Source organism: Melospiza melodia, chromosome 13 (assembly GCF_035770615.1).
Source record: "Melospiza melodia melodia isolate bMelMel2 chromosome 13, bMelMel2.pri, whole genome shotgun sequence".
Taxonomy (NCBI): domain Eukaryota; kingdom Metazoa; phylum Chordata; class Aves; order Passeriformes; family Passerellidae; genus Melospiza; species Melospiza melodia.
In genome coordinates, this window is record NC_086206.1 from 19,108,778 (window position 1) to 19,124,788 (window position 16,011).

The following is a 16,011-nucleotide window of genomic DNA, read 5'->3' on the forward strand; positions in this document are numbered from 1 at the left end:
TCCTGAGCTCTGGATTGTCCTGAATCCTGAACTCTGAAATTATTGTGAATTCTGAGCTCTGGAATTGCCCTGAATTCTGAGTTCTGGAATTTCCATAAATTGTGAGCTCTGGAGTTGCCATGGGTTCTGAACTCTGGATTGTTCTGAACTCTGAGTTCTGGAATTGTCCTGAATTGTGAGCTCTGGAGTTGCCATGGATTCTGACTTCTGGAACTGACATGAAGACTGGGCTCTGAAATTTCCATGAATTCTGAGCTCTGGAACGGTCATGAATCGTGAGTTCTGGATTGTTCTGAATTCTGAGCTCTGGAATTGTCCTGAATTGTGAGCTCTGGATTGTGCTGAACTCTGAGCTCTGGATTGTCCTGAGTCCTGAGCTCTGGAATTGCCGTGGATTGTGAGCTCTGGAATTTCATTGGATTCTGAGCTCTGGAATTCAGTGGATTCTGAGCTCTGGAATTGCCATGGATTGTGAGCTCTGGAATTTCATTGGATTCTGAGCTCTGGAATTCAGTGGATTCTGAGCTCTGGAATTGCCATCAATTCTAAGCCCAGAGGAGCTCTGTCCCATCAAGGCTGGCCCTGTGTGTTCTTCCCAGCCCCTGGAGGGGCACAGCCAGTGACACCCCCAGGCAGGGAATGTTTGCACACAGCAGGTCTGTAATTGTGTACAAACCATCTGGAATTGTGTTTTTCCTCTAACCAAGCCCATTCCTGGGGAGCAGAGCCTCACTGCAGCCCCTTCTGCTGCTGACAGAGGGTTTGGGTGAGGAATGCTGCCTTTGTGTTCCTGGCACCTCTGAGTGTGCAAAAATAAGGGTGATTAAATGGTCTAAAATCAGCTCAAGAAGTTACATAATAATTGATGCTTTCACTCTGGAGTGAAAGATTTCTGCAGCACTGTTTAATTATGAGGAACAGCTGAAATTTTTGCCTGAAAAAGAAAAAATAAAAAGAGAAATTACACACATTGGTCCAAGAGGAAAGCAGAAACATAGCTTGTGTTTTAAAAAGAAAAGAGTGATTTCAGTATATTTGACAGCAAGTATTTTCCTTGGAACATTGTGATTCTTATTCTCCGAAGCTATTAAAAATTATTACAGTACTTTATACTTCTAGAGCAGCTGACATGGAAAATTATCTTCTAACCAAACCATGAGTATCTAGTGAGCAGCTGCTGCAGATCAGCATCCTCTGTGATGAAGGGAAAAGTAAAAACCAGTGTAGAGGCACCACCTTCAGTGCTGTTGTGTCTTTTATAACAATTGAAGTTTTTATTTACAATACTCAATATTTGGTCTCTTCCCTGGCCTTACTTTTAGGAGCAGTCTAACTAACAATAATGATTTAAGGAGAAATATCTCAGACTAAATCTGAGCTTGTCCTCGAGATTGCTGATCTCTACCTGAGGAGAAATTATGAATATCATCATCTGTGCAAGGAAACTCCCTTAAATGGTGTAAATATTTATATTAACATTTTTATTAATATATATAACAGCCAAGATGCATGTTCATACAGCCTTCTTAAAAGTGATATTAACCCAGTATCCAAATCCTAATTTGTACCTCAGTCAAAATTTATCATTTTACAGAGGCTGTTGAAAGTATGCCCATAAAATTCCTGTATTTTCATGCAAAATGTAACAAACTCATCCATGTATACGAGCCCAATGCTTAGGCCAGCATTATGAAGAATCAAAAGTTTAAATTTATGTGTAATTTAAAATAAATGTGGGAGTTATGAGGAATTAAAGTCTTGATCCAATATATTAAATAGTCACAGATTTCATCATGATGAATGACAAATAACTCTGGCCAGGAAACCAATTTGGTTCCAACACTTTGGAGCAACTTCTTTCCTTTTTTAATGGTTTCTGCTGAAGGAGAAAATTTAGTCTTCCTTTTGCTTCCAGATACACCCATGGACTCCACATCTCCCACAGGTAGTAAATAGATATTGATTCTGTTCATAGCAGAAGTACATTATTACAGTGATTAAACTGGAGACTTTCCTTTATGATATGAAAAAATTGGAAATTGGTGAGCTAAAGAGGATTTATGTTACAAAAGAGTTTGGGTTTTTCTATTCATCAAACTGTAATTCAAGCTCTAAATGCAAAGCCTCTGTGTATATCTCCCTTTTTAAGCAGCAGCAACTGGCATTTAAAATAAATGCTGATATTATAATTATCAAAGCATTATGTCTGTTAGAGCTGCTAATAGTCACTTTGCTTCATTTTTTTTTAATTTTACATTTGTCAAAATCCTGACAAGCATACTCTGGGATAATGTTAGATTTAATGTTGATATTGTTACTCAACAAGAACATTGATTATGTCTTAATAGGACACATTCAGTATGTATTATATGCAATTATCATCTTAAATGAACACAAGCATTTATTTAGCACCAACTGAAATTATTTCAATCCAAAGATTTTTTCTTTCTGGTTAGCATTATATTATAAAGTCATTAGTAGCAAATATGATATTGCAGCACACTCCTGATACAGAATTATGCATGACTACATAGTTTAAAAACAGACTTATAAATAGAAGAGTCGAGGCAATGTTGCATCATTACAGAAATACAAATATCCATGGAATAGTCAGAAAACTCTCGTCTGATAATTAGTATTGAAAGGATCCTTAAAACACTTGTTAGCACTTTGAATGTTCTGTGTGTTGATTGCTTCACAAACAGAATTTGTTTTGGTTTCAGCAATTTTCTGGGAATTTGGGGATTTCTCTTCTCCCTAATATTTTTAATCATTTTTTTTATGAGAACTGAAGCACTAAAAGAAGGTTGGTGCTGGGTACTGAGTGTGCCCTGCCCAAAATACCAAAATATGCAATCCAAGGGTGTCTTGCAGGGAGGCAATATTGTCTTGGGGCTTCCTGCTGCTGGTTGCTGCTGCAGGGAATCACCGCCTCAAGGGCCCCAAACCTTCCCCGTAACCACCCAAGTGCTTCCACTGGTTCCCACCTTGCATTTTGAGTCCTGCTGCACTGGTGGTGCTGCAATTCCAGCTGAATTTGGATGCCCCACAGCCCAGACCAGGGCTGGACTGTCCCTGTCCCTGCTGCTGGTGTGAAATGACTGCAGGGAGAGTTTATGGGCAAAGGAATGGTTCTGCTGCTTTAATTGTACAAACCCTCTCAACAGTGCCACACTCCACAGAGTCACAGCTGATAAATGACAAACCACACCAGCAGTGACTTGATGTTCATTTATTACAATAATCCATTTTCCTTTGGGGATCCCACTTGGTGGAGCTGGGCCTTATTTCTGTTCCTGACATCTCGCTGTCCGCTCACTGGATTGCTTTTGCAAGGCTGTGCTTAGGTCCCTTAGAAGCAGGATTGGGTTTAGTCACAGGCAGTGACTTGGTGGGACATGTTTGAGTCTCTGTGGGGTCACAAAATGATCAAATTTTGGGTGCTGCATCCCTGCAGCTGGGCAGGGATGGAGATGGGGAAGGAAGGATGTTCTCCCCTGTCACAGACATCTTTTATGAAAAATCCTTTCCTCAGGATTTTTCCTCCTGAGAAGCTGAGAGGCCTCAGGAACAAAATGTAAACATTGATTATCTGCTGCTGTGGAATGCAACAGGTGCATCTGGGATTGGTCTCATGTGGTTGTTTCTAATTAATGGCCAACCACAGTCAGCTGGCTTGGACAGAGAGACACAAACCTTTGTTATCATTCTTTCCTTTCTATTCTTAGCTAACCTTCTGATGAAACCTTTTCTTCTATTCTTTTAGTATAGTTTTAATGTAATATATATCATAAAATAATAAATCAGCCTTCTGAAACATGGAGCCAGATCCTCGTCTCTTCCCTCATTCTCACACCCCTGTGAACACCGTCACACTCCCCCACTGCCTCCTTCCAGCAGCACTTACTCCTCACAGGATGGGAGGAAAAGGAGGGAGAGCACCCTGGGGTCAAGGCTCTGAGCCCTGAGAAGAGGGAGATGCTGAGGGGGTGCCGTGAGATCTCCCAGAGCAGCCCTGACCCCCCAGCACATCCCTGCAGCACGGGGCTGCTGGGAGCACAGGGATCCCTGCCTGCCTGCAGAAATCCCGGTTTTTGGTCAACCCCACTGCTCCAGACAATCCCTGCTGCTGCCTGGCTCTGCTGGGCTGGAGGCAGGAGAAATCTGTGAGGTCCTTTACAAGGGAGTGTAAAAAGAGAGCCTGTGATGGGAACAAGCTCTGCTCAGGGTTTGCATCTGTTAGCAGCTGCTTCCCCTAACAAGGCAAATATTTGGTGTCAGAACGACTTGTAGGAAGTGCTGCATAGCAGGGAAGTGTGAAGTATTCATAATTATATGAAATACTACTCAAAATTCAATGTTTCTCACATTTTGCGTGAGCTTAAACATTGGGCTCCTGTCACAGACATTTCCTGCTGCAGTAGATGCAATTTCTAGCACAAATGGGCTTGTTTTCAATAGAAAATGGGATGGTTTTCAAAGGAAAAAAGGCCAATTTGTGAGTAAAAATGGGCTTTCTGAGCAAAGAGGCTTATAAACATGAAGTGATAAATGGCTTTGCAAGTTTTCCATACAATAATAACGACTTTCTAATCAAAATAATGAAAAAGTCACAGCCAGGAGAGGGGAGAGAAGTCTCATTCAGGTTTTAATGCACTTTAGGAAACAAATATATGAAAACTATAAATTTAGTTCCCCTCCATGGTGTGAGTTTGTGTTGCAGACATGTCAGTAATACTTCTTTGCATTTGTTTTTATGATGTTATAAATCAAACTCCTGGTCTTGCTTTGCCACCTTGTGAGATGAATTTCATGGAATAATGTTGTAAGACTACAGCAAATACATTTCTTAGGATCCCCTGTGTGGCAGTAGTATCTGATTTCTTAGCAGTCCATATGTTTTTAGGACAAAATTTCTCTTCTGGCTTGACTTGTTGATTTAACATGTAAATTTATTGTTTCATAATAGCTGATCTGATGAGCAACAGAGGTGGTTGCTTCTCTGTTGGCCTAAAAATGCTTCAAAATTTACCTGCTGAGGAGCTGGGATCTCCTTCTCCAAAAGGAGATCCAAAAGGTGCTCCAAAAAAAAAGAGATGGTGGGATGTGCCCAGGAAAATATAAAATGCAAAATTCACAGTTTGGGCAAAACTTCCAAATCCCTCGGATGCAGAGGAGCCTGGGTGACCCAAGGGGCTGAGGTTGCTTTGCTGGGCTGTGTCCAATTCCCTGGAAAAATGCTGGATTAAGGACATGGATGAGGGATGTCAAGGCTGGGAACCTTGGGCTCTTGCAGACACAGTTTGAAGAAGTTCAAAATTCACAATTTGGGAAAAAGCTCCAAATCCCTTGGATGCAGAGGGATTTGGCTGAGGTTGCTTTTGCTGGGCTGTGTCCAATTCCCTGGAAAAATCCTGGATAAAGGACATGGATGAGGGATGTCAAAGCTGGGAACCCTGGGCTCTTGCAGGCACAGATCCAAGAGGCTCCAAAAGCAGCAGCTTTGTTGCAGTTTTCCCCGTGGGATGCAGGTTTATTGTCCAGGAGGGTTTGGATAGGCATTCCTGGGCAATGTGAGTTCTCACTCTGTGGCTCCAGGGGTGGCTGCAGCCCCTGCCCCTCTGTGGCCTCCGTGCCACACGTGGGCTTTGGGCAGGTGTTTCCACCTGAGACAGCCCCAAAAACCTCATTTTAGTGAAATCCCACTGAGATCCATGTCAGAATTCCCTAGGAGTGCCAGGGGAGCAGGTTCTGGTGCTGAGAACATCAGAACATCACCTTTGACAGAGCTCCTGCTGAGCCCTGCTCCAGCTTTCATCCCTGATGGGAGAGATGGGAATTCCAAAAACTGCCACATTCCCATTCCAGAACTGACCACAAATGGGGGTTTTTCCCAGATTAAGGCTGTGTTTTATGAGAGGAAATTAATTTGGATTTTGCTGTCTGGTTCTGCAGAGGTGGGCAGCCAGAGAAGTACCCATGACATGGCAATCAGATATCAGCAATATAAATCATTAATATCACCCTGCACATTGGCTTTGGGCAATAACTGGAAGTCTCTGCCTGTTTTGGAAACTGTTTTTTTGTTTCTTGCAGCGGAGCAAACTTAGATTACCAGTCTAAATGCTAATACCCAGAATGAATGGGATTTAATAAAGTGAATTTATATGTAGATTGTGACATTAGTATTTAATTATCTACCCATCATAACACTGATGAAGCAAGCTGCTAAATATTGGTGCACTGAAGGTAGAGCTTACTCTTAAAGAGCAAGTATATTTTAATTTCTTACCTCTTTCCTAATCTTCCTAAATAACAGGATAAATTATGTACTGTTTACCAATATTCACCTTCATGCTGGATTGCAAATGAGGTTTCCAGGGTAGCAGCTGATCTCATAGAAAGCTGTGCTTGTGTTTCAGTAAAACTCTGATAACAGACCTGTTTCTCTGCTATGTTTTATTAGGCTAAATAAAGTTTTGGGGTTGTTAAAATTTATTATTTTAATATTAATTAAAAATAGTATGTTATCTCCGTGGGGTTTTTTTTTTCCTTAACCTTTTTTTTTTTTTTTTCAGACTATGGAAAGCCCAAAGTATGAGCTGGTGATAGAAGCCAAGGACATGGGTGGGATGGACGTGGGACTGACAGGCACAGCCACTGCCACCATTCTTATTGATGACAAAAATGACCACGCACCAGAATTCACCAAGAAGGAGGTAAGAACTGCCCATCTGTTCTCTCCAAAACCGTGCAAGCAATCCTAATCAGCTCGTTTCTAAATATAAAGATGTTCTTTGAGGAAAGAAGACGGTACAGAATGTTTTAACTCGGTCTGGCAGACTGTCCTGGAGCTGCTCTTTTCTTTTTTTTGTGTTAATGAACCAGCTCCAAACCACAGTGCAACCATAAGTTTAAAAAAAATTATGTCGTCTAGATCTTGGCCAGCAGGGTACAAACCTGTAAAATCAATTTTCTGGTGGTAATTTTCTCCTTTTGCTCCTGTGGGGGGAAGTAGCAAAACTAGCTTAAGGCTTTAGATGGCCAGGACCGTGGGTGAAAACAACATTTTCTTCTTGTCTGCAGCACCTCCCCTGTGAGCCAGGCAGAGTTTGGGGGTCTGGAATTAAAGCTCCAGTCCTAAAAGCTCCCAATTTAGCCTACAGGTGGAATTTGTACAGAAAGGTTTTTTCCCCTGTAAATTGAATTCAGCTGGAAGGTCTGTTAAACCCCAAAACCAAGGGAAGGGAGTTCCCTGCCTGAATCCACCAGACTTCCAGCCCTGCTGACACTGTTCTCTTCCACCCCCTACATTCACTGTAAGTCTGATTTATTTTTTGGTATCTAGAGAGAATTAGATAGTTTTAAAATTTTTACCTAATTACAGCCAGGTTGGATTTTGCTGTTAAAGTTTCCTGGGGCTCTGCAAACTTTTAAGGAGAAATTCCCAAAATATGAGAAGTAAATCTGATTTTAAGATAATTGTGGAGTAGGAAAGGAAAGCCTATTGCTGTAGAGTTTTTTTATTTAACCTGAAGTATATTTTTACCTTTTAAAAATTTGTTTCCTGGCCTAATATTAGTGATTTGCCAATGGATTATATTGATTATATGGATATATAATGGATTATATTATATTGCTGTTATTTGACTTGAAGAATTATTTCTTTTAAAAATGCAAAGTAAATGAAATAATTCAAACACAACAGAGAAGGTTTTTTAAAAAAAGGAAAAAGAAGAAGAAAGTAGAAACAATGACAATTGTGGCAAGGGAATATCTATAACTACATTAGTAAAATGCTTTGGCAGCAGTGTTTCAGTCACCTGAAAATTATTGTGGACAGACTGATCCAAACCCTTTAAGTTCACGGGTGACAATTAAGTGACAATGATCAAACTATTAATTCCTTTAGAATTACCTTTTAGATCAGGCTTTTAATGCTCTGAAAGCCATTTCCTGACAACCAATACTTTAAATATCTTTGAAATGCTGTATTTTTTTTAACCTTCTGGAAAATAACAATGTACAAGGACAACTCGATGCTTTTAGAAATAAGAATTTATTGGATCAATCAATATTGATAGCGAGTCATGTCAGTCAGAGTCCTACCTACTTGAATTTCCAAAGCTGGAGAATTCTTTCTTGGAAGAAATATTTCTACACTGAATTCTTTTGAAGAAGTCTTTCTATAATTATAGTCTTGTTTGACTTAATTTGGTAATTTGGACACAAAAATTCTTGTGCTGCTTAGCCACAAATGCATTGTTAGTATAAATTTCTGTGGAAATTCAGAAATGCTCATAAATTCTGTTCTCTCAGTGACAGTAAAAGTTACTTTATACCCTGGAAAGTTTGTGGCTTTTAGCATGGAAATTAAATAGGTGTGAAGCGACAGCATTATCTTGTGTTCTTTGAAAAAATCTGCTTAGATATTTTTCTTGTATTTTTTTCTCTTTTCCACAGTGACATCTCTTGTCTTTTTAATGGTTTGCTGTGGGTTTGAACCTTTCATTATTTAGAGATGCTAATGACCTCAGAAATCTTCCTCTGCCTTGCTAAGTGATGTTCATATTCCATGAAGAAGGCAGGAAAAATCAGCCTGTCATGTATGGTGCCAGCCCCCTGCAGGAGCAGATTCTCTGTTAAAATAAGAGCAGGGAGGTGTCTATCAGTTGATTTAATGCCACTTTATTTGATTTTCTGCTGCACGTGCTTAGTTATTGCATTTTAATACCAGTTGCATACCACAGGCTGCAATACTATTGATTGGAATTAGAGCTGAAAGAAAGAGACAATATTTTTCAAGGTAACTTCTGAAGGAGAAAACTCAGTAAATCTGAAGCTTTGATTACAAAGTGTAGCTTCTTTTATTTAGTTTAATGAATAAATATCTTCAATTTTAAATAATACATTATAGTAATAAATTAAATTATTTCTGGCCTTGGACACTTCCAGGGATGGAGCAGCCCCAGCTTCTCTGAGCAACCTGTTCCTCACCACCCATACAGGGAGGAATTTCCTTCAAATATCCAATTTAAATCCACATTTCTACAGCTAAAGCCCATTCCCACTTGTCCTATCCCTACCTGATGTTGAGCAAAGTCCCTGTCCTGGCAGAGGCAGTGCTTGCCCAGTGACTCTGCTCTCCCAGCTCTCTCTTTTCCCCTCCCTGCGTCCCCTCCTGGGCCAGGAAAATTCACCCAAGGGGTGCCAGGTACCCCAGGAGCAGCTGAGCATCCTGGCTGGGATCCAGCACAGCAGTTCCTCTGCCTGCAGAGCAAGAGATGAAGCCCTGGGGGCTTGGGGTGTTGTCAGGATTCATCCTTATGAAGGGGGTTTATGATGATTTGTGGATTTGATCTAAGGGTGCAAAAAAACTGACACGGTACAAGGGGGTTTGCAATGATAATCAAAACAAATGCACCTTTATTGAGTGGCCACAGCAAAATGTGATAGAGGGATTAAGGGAGAGAAAAATATAGAGAAAGAGAGGGATATAGCTATCAAATGTAGAGACCAAATCCTTTGGTCCAGTCCAGTCGAGGACCCGCCTGTCATGTCTGGGAGATTTCGGAGTCTCTCGCTAACTCAGAGGTTTTTATTATGATAACTCCATTGGAAATTGTGAAGGGGGAAACAGATCCAATAAGGAATAGATGTAACAGGTAGTCCATGCTCTCGCAGTAAATGAGAGCCATTGTCTTCTTGGTCCAGTGGTCACAACCTGCAGGCAAACATCTCGCTTTGGTCAGCTTGCCTCCCCCACACACCTGCCCCGGGCTGGGGGTTTCAGTGCCAGTCCTTGGGAGGAGCAGAGGGGCCTCCTCACATGGGGGTTCCACGTCTCAGTCCCTGATGGAGAGGGGCCTTCTCACATGGGGGTTCCATGTCTCAGTCCCTGATGGAGAGGGGCCTTCTCACATGGGGGTTCCATGTCTCAGTCCCTGATGGAGAGGGGCCTTTTCACATGGGGGTTCCATGTCTCAGTCCCTGATGGAGAGGGGCCTTTTCACATGGGGGTTCCATGTCTCAGTCCCTGATGGAGAGGGGCCTTTTCACATGGGGGTTCCATGTCTGTCCCTGATGGAGAGGGGCCTTTCCACATGGGGGTTCCATGTCTCAGTCCCTGATGGAGAGGGGCCTTTTCACATGGGGGTTCCATGTCTCAGTCCCTGATGGAGAGGGGCCTCCTCACATGGGGGTTCTGTGTCTCAGTCCCTGATGGAGAGGGGCCTTTTCACATGGGGGTTCCATGTCTCAGTCCCTGATGGAGAGGGGCCTTCTCACATGGGGTTCCATGTCTCAGTCCCTGATGGAGAGGGGCCTTTGCACAGGGGGGTTCCATGTCTCAGTCCCTGATGGAGAGGCTCCTCACATCTCAGTCTGTCTGTCACTGTGCTTGTAAAACAGGTGAGGGTCTTCTGTGGGGGGAACACCCAGGACTCAGGAGAAGTCCAGCCAGGCCGAGAAGTGGGACAGTGTCCGAGGCTGTTGTTGCAAAAAGGGCACAGTGCCCCCTTCTTCTTCTCACTGGGCTCAGTGTAGCACACAGCAAACAACCCCTGTGAAAACAATAACTTAGCACTGTGCTCTCAGGTCTCAGGGCCTTTGGCGTGTGACTTTCTCCCACAGAGCCAGAGATTTTAGACAGGGGGGTCTTCTCCTCAGTGGTCTTCCAATGACAATTGTGAGGCAGATGAGGGATATTTCAGACAGACTCTCCCAGGAGTGTGTCAGGAGCTTTGATGGCTCAATAAATGAGACTTTGCTTCAGCCCACTTCATTATTTGCTTATTGCCCTGTCGCTGTTCCAAAATCTCTGCCTTGTTCTGTCTCACATCCACCTTTCCTGCTAATGATGGGCTCTGAGCAGTGTAAAAATCCATTCAGGTGTGCAAACAGTACCCTGCTCCCTCCAGGGGTTTTAATAATTTCATCTCTAATGCCAAATAGAGCAATATTTTAAGAGTTCCTCCAAAACTCCCAGGTGAGGTAGCAAGGTCTGCCTTTTAAAAGGTCACAGTGGCTGGGATATTGTGCCAGATTTAAATTACAGAGATTGAAAATAGAGATACTTGTAAAGTTGGTGGCTGCTTTGTAAAATTTACAACCTTATTTCTATTATGGGAAAAAGTTTTAAAATTAATTTGATGAATTATTATTTTGTGTCACAAAGGATTTTGGAGTTTGCAGCAGGGAAAGGGCTTAGGCTCAAATTTTGTTCAGCTGTAAGGAATTGCTTATGAGAAAATAAGGAATGAAGCAGAGCAAGGAGCAGGCACAGATTGTTCTGGAAAATCTGACACCTGGTTTGTATCCTGCAGGATATTCCCAGTGGGTGGAAATGAGCTGGGCAACACTGAGGGTGCTGTGTGTTTATATCTAGAACATTAACAAAATTGAGAATTCTTTTCTTGTGTCACTGTAAGAGTGGCTGACAGATCACTGCAGTATTGTATCCTGCAAAAAGGGGATTTTGGTCCAGAGTTAATGTCACTGCGGCTGTGTTGTGATGAAAAATTAACAACGTGGCATCTGCTGAAAGACACGAGCTGGCAAATTCTCCTCTTGTGTCTGTTCCTGGAGGCCTGGCTCTGCCTGAGACCTGGAGAAGGAAAAAACGAGTTCTAATGCAAGAAAGATATGGACTTGACCCCTTTCTGTCTTTTCTTCCTTCTCCAAAAGAATAGTCCACCAAATCCTATTTACTCCATTCCTGCCTGCAGAGAGTGTGCTCAAAAATGAGATTCCTCTGCCTCTGTTTGCCTTTATCTTCTGACCTGAATTTTTAAAACTTCCATTGCTGCTCTTTAATGGGTTGTTTTCCTTATATATCAGATATCTTGTCCTTCCTTGGTAAATCCTGCCGGCGCAGTGGTGTGGCTGAAGGGGATGATTTTCCTGCAATGCCCCCAATTCCCACTTTTCTCCTCCTCCACAGATTTGGGGCTGCAGCCCATCCCTGGGCAAACCTGGAAAAGTGGGATTTGTCACAGTGCTCTCACTGGCACATTACAAACAGAGACTTCATTTGGCCAGGGAACAACCATTCCTCACACAATTCCTCTTTCTGCCACTTCCAGCCTCGCCTTCAACTCCATCCATTTCTGGGACAAAGAAATGTAACACAGAAATAATTCTGTCACACCAGGGAGAGCAAGATTAGGGAAAATATTTTGCTTGGTATAAATTTACTTTTAATATACATATTCTTAGAAAAGAATTTTCCAGTAAAATAAAGATCTTGCCTCCTGTGAACAGAATAAAATTTGTGTGATTTGACAAAACCCCACCATGGTGAGACTTGAGATACACCAGTGCTGGGAGTCTTGAGTGAAAAATATGATTTGGTCCCATTTTGAATGCCCGCTGATAAATGGTTTATAAAAGAGTAATAAATGACTAATGGGAGCTTTATTAAGTGATCCATCAGTTCCTGTGGAGGGCTGTGAGTGGGTAGCTCTGTGACCATGACGGATGGTGGCCTGCAGGGCTGTCTCCTGTGTCACCCATGGGGAAGGCAGCCCCTGGAGGACAATCTGCGCCTCCTTCTGCTCGTGGCTCACAGAGGATCTGAGAATTCCACAGCACCATCTGGACAGATTGATTGTGCAGCTCAGGCTGCTGGGAAACGGGCTTGAGGCTGCTGAGAGTCCCTGCATTAGCTCTTGGTATTGGTTAAAAACTCTACCGAGGAACAAGCAGGGAGTTTTAAAAGCAATTTTAAGGTTCCTCTTGGATCACTTTTCCATACTTTTCCAAAAATGTCTCTCTTGGACATGAAACTTTTCTTTTTTGTGGTAAACAGACCTTGGCAACCCAGAGCAGATCTGCCCATTGACTTTGCATATTTGAAGTGAACCAATCTCACCTCTCCTCTCCTGCGGACTGACTCTTTCTTACCTTGTCTAGCAGGGAAAATTTTGCCCTTTGAGACTCTTAATAGATTTTGTCCCTTTCTGTGTAGTGAGCTGGACCACACCTTTAGACACAATCATGTTAATGGTGGATGATTCCCCTTCCAACCCCTTCCACAGGGTTTTTTTCTTTATTTTTCTTTACATCTGACTGGGAGAGCTGTTGAGTGAGAACTGTGGTGGTGTTCGCAGGGGTCCCAGGATGAGAGAACAGATGAGAATCTTGACTCCATGTTTCAGAAGGCTGATTTATTATTTTATCATATATATTATATTATATGAAAATGATATATTAGAACTATACTAAAAGAATAGAAGAAAGGATTTAATCAGAAGGCTTGAAAGGAAAGAAATGGAAAGGAATGATAAAATCTTGTGACTGACCAGAGAGTCTGACACAGCTGTGATTGGCCATTAATTAGAAACAACCACATGAGACCAATCCCAGATGCACCTGTTGCATTCCACAGCAGCAGATAATCAATGTTTGCATTTAATTTCTGAGGCCCCTCAGCTTCTCAGGAGGAAAGATCCTAACGAAAGGCTTTTTCATTAAATATATCCATGACAGAGCACCACAAGTGTGTGGAAAACAGAGCCAGACAGGAGCTAAAGCCCAGCAGGGCAGCAAGGCCAGGGCTGCAGCCCTCTGCCATTCCCTGCTGGGGTGGAAATCACAGGGCAAACCAGGCTGAACGGACACAAAAGCAGCTGCCAGTTTGTTCTCTCTGAGCTGGGGAGAACAAACCAGTTTGGGTTCCTCCCACACCACAACCTGCTCTCTGCTGCTGCACTTTGGCAGGGCTGAGGGGCTGGAGCAGCAGCACCAGATCCAAGCAGATGACAAACCCCTGCCAGGCTGGTAGTCAAGAGTCAGAGTTTCATTATGGCCTGAAAGTGATGGGAACCAATCTGGAATTCCAGCAGCCTGCTCAAATTGGATCCAACTCCCCCGGCGCTGATTTGTCAACAGGAAGAGTTTTGTGGGATGGATAAAACCATTGCAGCAGAATCACATGAGCAGAGTGCATATTGGAATTTCCATTTGGCTCCCGTTTTTGGGCTGTGGGACAATTTACATGCAGAGAAATCAGAATTCATGCAGGAGCTCAGCAGAGCAGGGCAAAGCCTCTCCAGCTGCCAGTGAGCTTTGGCACCAAGAGCAGCTTCAGTGTGGCTGGGGAGCACCAGAGAGGAGCTCCTGGGCCACCCTTGTTCTTTCTGGAGTTGCAGATACAGCTGGAAAGGCTCCTGGAGCATATCTTAACCTTCAGAAACCTCTACACTGGATAAATATTTGCACTGACCTTTTCACTCAGCTTTATTTCCACTTCACCCTCTTGCAGCAGTTCACTAACACACTCGACATAGCTCCAAGTGCCCAAAAGTCTCCTTGGAAGCAAATGAAGGGTCTTACCTGGTGTATTTTTCATGTGTGAGAGGCAGAATTTATGAAAGGAAACAAACATCTAAATAGCAGCAAATGCTTTGTTTTCTAAATGAAGACTGTGAGCATTCTGTTGTCACTGCAAAATGAAATTTAATTTCAAAATGAAATTTAATTTTCATTGACTGTACCATTTCTTCATGGCTAATAATTGGTCATTGGTCTCACCCATGGTACGGTTTATGGCATCCAGAGTTTTCTGAGCTGTCCTGACTTATAGAACGGGTTTCAAAATCACATAAGCAGTTCAGGAATCTAAAATCTAAATAACAGGCATGTAGACACTGACTTTTTTTTTTTCCTCCTCAAATAATTTTAGATGTCAAAAATAATTTTTAAAATATTATTGGACTAAATTAAATAGCTGTGAAGATATCTGTTCCCCACCAGAGTTAAAAAATCTGAGTTTAGGAGCATAGATTGCTTTGTCTCTCAGTGCAATTAGGATTCCAAATATCTGTCTGTCTTCTAAAAACTTTCAAATAACCTGGAAAAATGCCCATGATGAGGAAGAAGGTTTATTAATATTTCTCAGTAGTCTTGTGGTGCTACCAAACTAAGGACATCTGGAAGACTTATTTAAACAATCTGGCTATCTGGATAATGAAATTAAGCTTTTTGTTATTTTTGTTATTTTACTTCTTCTTGAATATTGTGTGTCAGTTTTCATCAGAATTAGCTGGCTAGAGGATTCTCATGTGATGAGAAATGCTCAGCACCACTCAGGATTGAATTACCAACGACCTTAACAACAAATACTCTGCTGCAGCATTTCCAAGAGTAGAATAAGTTCAGAGAAAGGAAAACAAATACGATTATTCTGTGCATTGACTGAGACAGGGAACTCTTCAGCAAGAAACCAAGACCAAATGAAATAACATTGTTTGGCAGACCAGTGGTTCCTGGGCTCATCCAGATTCACACTGTGTGCATAATAATCTGTATTCATGTGGCTTTCAGCGAGCTATCTGCATCACCAGTGTAAGCACTTTGTTCAAGAACTTTTGCAAAATATGTTTAACACGGAGTCCATGCACTTATCACATAATTAGGGCTGGATGTGCTGCCTGGCAGGAGGCAGCAGATTCCCACATTTATCTCTGCTCGTGAGGGGTGAGCTCGCTGCTTTGTTTCTCTCCACCAAGGTCAGGAAATACATGAAGTTGTCTATTTAATCTGCAGATAAACACATTTCAGTGGTGCATAAAACAACAGAGTGCCTGCTTTGTAACCTGGGAGCAGCTGAGAAACACTTGTACAATGCAGGGAAGGGTCTGTGGATAGAAATGATCATTCAAACAGTGGGAATTTGGGGAGGAGCACAAAGGCGCTGTGCTGCTCCTCCACATCTGATTTTCCTCCCTACACTCTTGCTCTCCAAGTAGGCTCACACAGCGAACTTGCATTTTTGCCAGTCCTTTTCCCTTTTTCCCCCCTTTTTGTCACTGTCCCTTCTCTGCCCTTTGTTTAGCTGCCCCGATTTGCTGTCCTCAGCTGATCTGAGCCACCCTGATGCCAACTCCTTTGCCTCTGCAAGCCTTGGGTTGTGTTGGAAGGTCAGCAGCAGCTCTGTGGCAATAACAGCAATTCTCACTGCAGCTGGCAAATTCTCACCGCAAACCCAAAAATCCTGTGCTGCCTTATCCT

The 16,011-nt window shown here is 42.5% G+C and overlaps 1 protein-coding gene across 2 annotated transcripts in view; it reads left to right on the forward strand.

The window, feature by feature from the left end:
* The window catches only part of CDH13 (cadherin 13), a 443,548-nt gene that overhangs the window by 352,902 nt on the left and 74,635 nt on the right, over positions 1-16,011 (forward strand). For both annotated transcript variants that reach the window (XM_063168107.1, XM_063168108.1), the window contains exon 8: positions 6,579-6,719. In XM_063168107.1, coding sequence (XP_063024177.1) covers positions 6,579-6,719 — 141 coding nt within the window. The remainder of the gene's footprint in view (positions 1-6,578; positions 6,720-16,011) is intronic.